Consider the following 4,956-nt stretch of genomic DNA (forward strand, 5'->3'; position numbering starts at 1 on the left):
TGGATCTTGTTGATAGCTGCAACATTCTCTGGTGAGAGCTTGACAAGCTTCAAGTTCTCACGGATACGGTCGTGGTTGGCTGCCTTTGGAATGACAGAGGTGCCTCTTTGCACACCCCAGCTGAGCAAGACTTGGCCTGGTGTGGCACCGATCTCACTAGCGATCTTGTTGATAGTCTGGTCCTTTATGAGGGGTGTGTGGCCAGCTACTGGACAATAAGCGGTGACGTGAATGCCGTTCTTGTGACAGTAGTCGATCAACTCAAATTCAGGGTTCCATGGGTGAGTTTCGATTTGGTTTACAGCTGGACGCTTGGTGCAGTTGTTTAAGAGGTCTTCCAAGTATGGAATAGAGAAGTTAGAAACACCTGAGAGTTATTAGTCAGATGACGCAGACGACCGCGCATTCACCTACCAATAGATTTAACCTTGCCTGTTTCTGGGAAGGTTTCGAACTCCTTCCAGACCTTGAGGTAGTTTCTCTCCGATGGGTCGTCTGGGTTCTCAGCGGTTCCGTGGAAAGTGGTTTGAGGCCAGTGGACGAGGAGCAAGTCAAAGTAGTCAAGACCGGTGCGTTGGAGAGATCCCTCCAATGACTCGCGGGCTTTGTGGAGGTCAGTAATCCACACCTTGGTGGTGATGAAGAACTCTTCTCTTGGGACGCCGCTCTCCTTGACTGCTTGAGCGATTTCCTTCTCGTTGCAATATAATGTTGCACCGTCAAAGTGACGACCACCTTGTTCAATGAAGTATTTCATCGATGGCAAGAGTTTTGGACCGGCTTCGAAGGATTGGCACCAGGTGCCATATCCGACCAGTGGGATTTTGTTTCCATCGTTGAGGGTTGCGATTGGGTTTGACATGTTGTTGATTGTTGGGGTCGAAGAAAGCTCACACCTGTTATCCATGTGATTAAAAAATCGTATAAACAATCCACCGAGGTAGCGAACAACAGAGTTCGTCTTCGGAAGCGATGCGATTTATCCCTAAGACACTCCAGCTCCTATCCGCGAGAGCGAACAATAGAGTTCGCCTTCGGAAGCGATGAAATTTATCACTAAGGCACTCCAGCTCCTATCCGCGAGCATATCAAAGACATCAGAGTATTTTGAGTTGTTTCATGCATGACGTCATCTGTCAACTGAGGAGTACATCAGAGTATTTTGAGTTATTTCATGCCTAACGTCATCTGTCAACTGAGGAGGTTGTAGATGAGGTCACGATGTAGCGAGCATCTTCCAAGTTGAGTAGTGTTGTCTCCAAATCACTTTTTTCTCTCGCTTTCGTACGCTTTCGTTGGTCTTCTTCCCTCGGCACAATCACACCCGAAATAAGTGGAGAGCAGTTGAAGAGGTAATTGTACATGTTTGAAGCCCTTTCAAATTTTAAAGCATATTTACACATTTACTACCTCGTCCATTCCGTGAAGTACTCAAAACTGAATTAGGCTCTTACATCATTTATGACCTCATGACGATATTAAGAGAAAGTAAGGTGGTTTGAATATAAAAACTGGAGCTTTCCAAGACCTTTAACAAACCGGAACAGTCTATCGAATATTATGTACTCAATTTGCCTTGAAAATAGTAAAGTACGTTAGAACTTGAACGCACCGATATCCTATACTGGAAATACAAATAATATAGCAAGAATGTTGTTTTCTAAGTACCTCTAGCACTCCAAACATTCCTCTACTTCGATTTTCGCTGAAAATTCAGCTAGTTGAAATTCCCTCTTGTCGACGATCTCATCTCAGATTGCTGATTTGCGACTTTTGATGATCTCCAACAAAAAAGGCTTGGTACGCAGCTGTAGCTGAGATAAGTTGGTTTCTGCCAGAGCTATATCCCTGCGGCTCCAATCGTGTGCTGTTAGTCGTTCGGCCGTTTAAGCCTGGTATCGCTCTGTAGCACTTACTAGAGCAGTTGCAGAAAGTTTCACACGCTAAGTCGATGTGCAATCACTATTCTGAGCTGATAGGGACTATAATAACCAAAATAGCTTGACTATTCGACTCTATGAACGAGTAAGACGTTTTGCGACGCGTGGTGTCCACAGCTCCACATCATGACTCTAGGGAAAAGTTAAGGCTATTGATATCCATATCACACCTTAAAAAAGTCATCCACGTAAAGAAAAGTGGGGGTCAGCTCAACTCTGAAATCGGGATTTGGCTTGCGATTAGTGAATTTCGAAATTTCAAATAATGCGAAGGAGGGGTGATTAAAGTTGCGGTGGAATTTTGGAAGCTTTAATAGTAGGAAAGTATGTTTTTAGATGCCAAACTGCTCGCGTTACCACGCACTCAAACTAGTTTACCGATTATAGACAGCTGTAACAAGACCGTCATGCACTTCAATATCACTCACACTACAGATTGATACCAAGCTAGCTCAGGATTTGACGCATTGCTTTGTCATAAAGCACATTCGTTGATGTTTATTGACAGGAAGATGGGATATCTTGACTGTATGAGCGTACTATATACATACATGCAGCTTTCAAATGTAAATGCAGACATGGAATTTGTTGGAGATTGCCAATATGATTTGAATCAATTACAATAGCGGGCATGGTGAGCTGATCAAGAAATAGAAAGAAGGTGAGAAGGAGACTGATAAGGATTGTGATTAGCACTTGAGGTGAACTACCTTGAATTTCACTTTACAGTCCATTTTAGTCAAAGTTTGGTGCGATTGGACCGCGTGTGCCGAACCAGTTACCCTTCACAAAGTAGTTCCAGTATACAGGTGGGAAGATATCCTTCTTGAGGTGGTAAAACAGTCTGTTTGGTTTATCCTGTGAGCCGAGGATAGGGGCAAAAGTTTCCTTAGGCACACCGCCGTATTTGAACTCAGCGAGGAGGAGTTCGCCGTGGCCGGTCAGGAGAGGGCAAGAGGCGTAACCATCGTATACAGCGTTTAGAGGTTTACCCTCCATAGTTTTTCTCAAGTTGTGAACCAAAACAGGGGACTGTGCCGAGATAGCAGCGGCTGTCTTAGAGTTAGGCAGTGATGAGCAATCACCGATAGAGAAGACATTAGGATACTGCGTGTGCTGCGTGGTGCTCTTATCTACCGACACAAAGCCACTCTCGTCAGCAAGTGGAGAGTTCTTGTAGAACTCGAGTGGGGCTTGTGGAGGGACGACATGAAGGAGGTTATACTCTTTTTCTACCGTCTTTCCTTCACTCTGGGAGAACTTGGCGACTCTGTTAGCCGCATCAACCTCGGTGAGGTTTGTACCGAAGAGGCCGTTCACGTCGCGCTCTACGCGCAGCTTCTCGAGTGCTTGCGAGTACTTAGGTACGGCGAACATGGATGGTGTGCCAGTAGCGAAGGTGAGATCGATATCTTTACGCACGCCAGTGTTGTTCCACTGCGAGTTGGCCATCCACATAACCTTCTGAGGAGCACCTGCGCATTTAATCACACCGGCTGGTTGTGTGAAGATGGCGTTACCGGATTTGAAAGCAGCGATGTCTCTCCAGGCCTTCTCGGCGTAGTCTGGGTTGTAGATGGAGCTGACGCCTGAAGACTGATCTGCGAGCGCACCCTCCAGCCCCTTAACACCTCCGAAGTTGATCTTCAAACCAGCTGCGACGATGAGGAAATCGTAGGTCAAAGTCTCGCCCGTGGCGGTAGTGACGGTGTTAGAAGCTGGAGTGAATGACTGAATGTTGGTTGGTATGTGTGCCACATCCTTTGGAATTACGCTGTTTTCTGGCCTCACGTAGTCTTCTTTCTTGCCGAGACCTGAACCGATGAGTGTCCATCCTGGCTGATCTGATTGGGTTGCGTTAACGCTGCTGATTGCTGATGCCATCTAATAAACTCACAGTGATGCTCTTTGGCTGCATCGACGATCGCGATCTCACCAGCCCCAAGACTCTTGTTCTCGTCTCTCAATCTGTTTTGTATTTGTGCAGCGGCCGTTACACCAGCTGTACCACCCTGCAATCACGCCGTCAGAACATTTCATATCATCTCTTTTAGACGAAGCGTATACGCACACCAACGATAAGAATCTTGTGGTGGTTGTTAGCCGGTGTGGCCAGACCACGAGTAAATCTGGGTGTGAGTCCTGCAGCTCTTGATACTTGTCTACTGAACATTGGTGGTTGTTGTGGTGCAAGGAGGAAGGCAGTCTAGAATTAGAAAAATGCTTCAATCTTAGTCTATCTCAATGAATCTATCTACTTTAAACAATATATGCGATACTCTCGCAGTGTATCATCGTCATTGCCCCGCACCAAAACATTACGCTCGAGGTGAGGCTTATTGGAGTAGAAATCAAAATACGTCTCTGCTCTCATATTTGCCACTGCCACAGCCTTGCCCTCGTTCATGGCAAATGTAGATGTGGCAATTCTGCCGACTGTCTCACCTTGGTTGTAGACATAGCCACACGTATCCACGTAGCCTCTCTTGATAGGTACGAGCGTGACTTGGACGAGTGCGTCTTTCACACTCACGTGATTGTTGACTTGGAGGCAGGATAAAGTGGTGTTGAGAGCCTCCTGTGCTTCCTTTGTTTTCTTCAGCTTATCCTGCACGAGGCGAACAAGCTCGTCTGTCATGAACCATTGGCTGGTGTTGGTGTCGGTTTTGAAGGAGTCTTTTGCTTCCTCGGGGTCCCTCTCAGCCGGCTGAGTAGGTAGCTGGCCATCCATAGCAACCTCTACGTCCTCTGCAGCATCCACCACCATTTCATCAAACGGTTTCTCGAGAAACGGTACGAGGGGGAGTGGTGAGTGATAATGCGGTCTCTTACCCTTGGGTCTTTTCATCACTCTCTCTTCCTCCTCACCAGCGCGTCTGCGCCACTCGTTCCAATTAGCTGTCGAAGTAGGACAAGCGGATTCTGGGAAATGAGCGGCGCCCACTTGTGCCGCGAACTGGTCTACTTGGTCCACCCTTCCAATGCGCGCGTCCGTGTGCGTGAGCGACGGCCACAC

The 4,956-nt window shown here is 47.0% G+C and overlaps 1 protein-coding gene across 1 annotated transcript; it reads right to left on the reverse strand.

Moving 5' to 3' along the window:
* Window positions 1-2,675: 2,675 nt before the first annotated feature.
* On the reverse strand, window positions 2,676-4,788 carry J056_003533 (uncharacterized protein; the record flags this gene model as incomplete). Its single annotated transcript, XM_009272230.1, has 4 exons — window positions 2,676-3,784; window positions 3,838-3,952; window positions 4,012-4,146; window positions 4,252-4,788. 4 exons carry the CDS (start codon window positions 4,786-4,788, stop codon window positions 2,676-2,678), a joined length of 1,896 nt encoding a protein of 631 aa, XP_009270505.1.
* Between the last annotated feature and the right edge of the window lie 168 nt (window positions 4,789-4,956).

This window comes from Wallemia ichthyophaga, assembly GCF_000400465.1.
Source record: "Wallemia ichthyophaga EXF-994 unplaced genomic scaffold scaffold45, whole genome shotgun sequence".
Lineage (NCBI taxonomy): Eukaryota > Fungi > Basidiomycota > Wallemiomycetes > Wallemiales > Wallemiaceae > Wallemia > Wallemia ichthyophaga.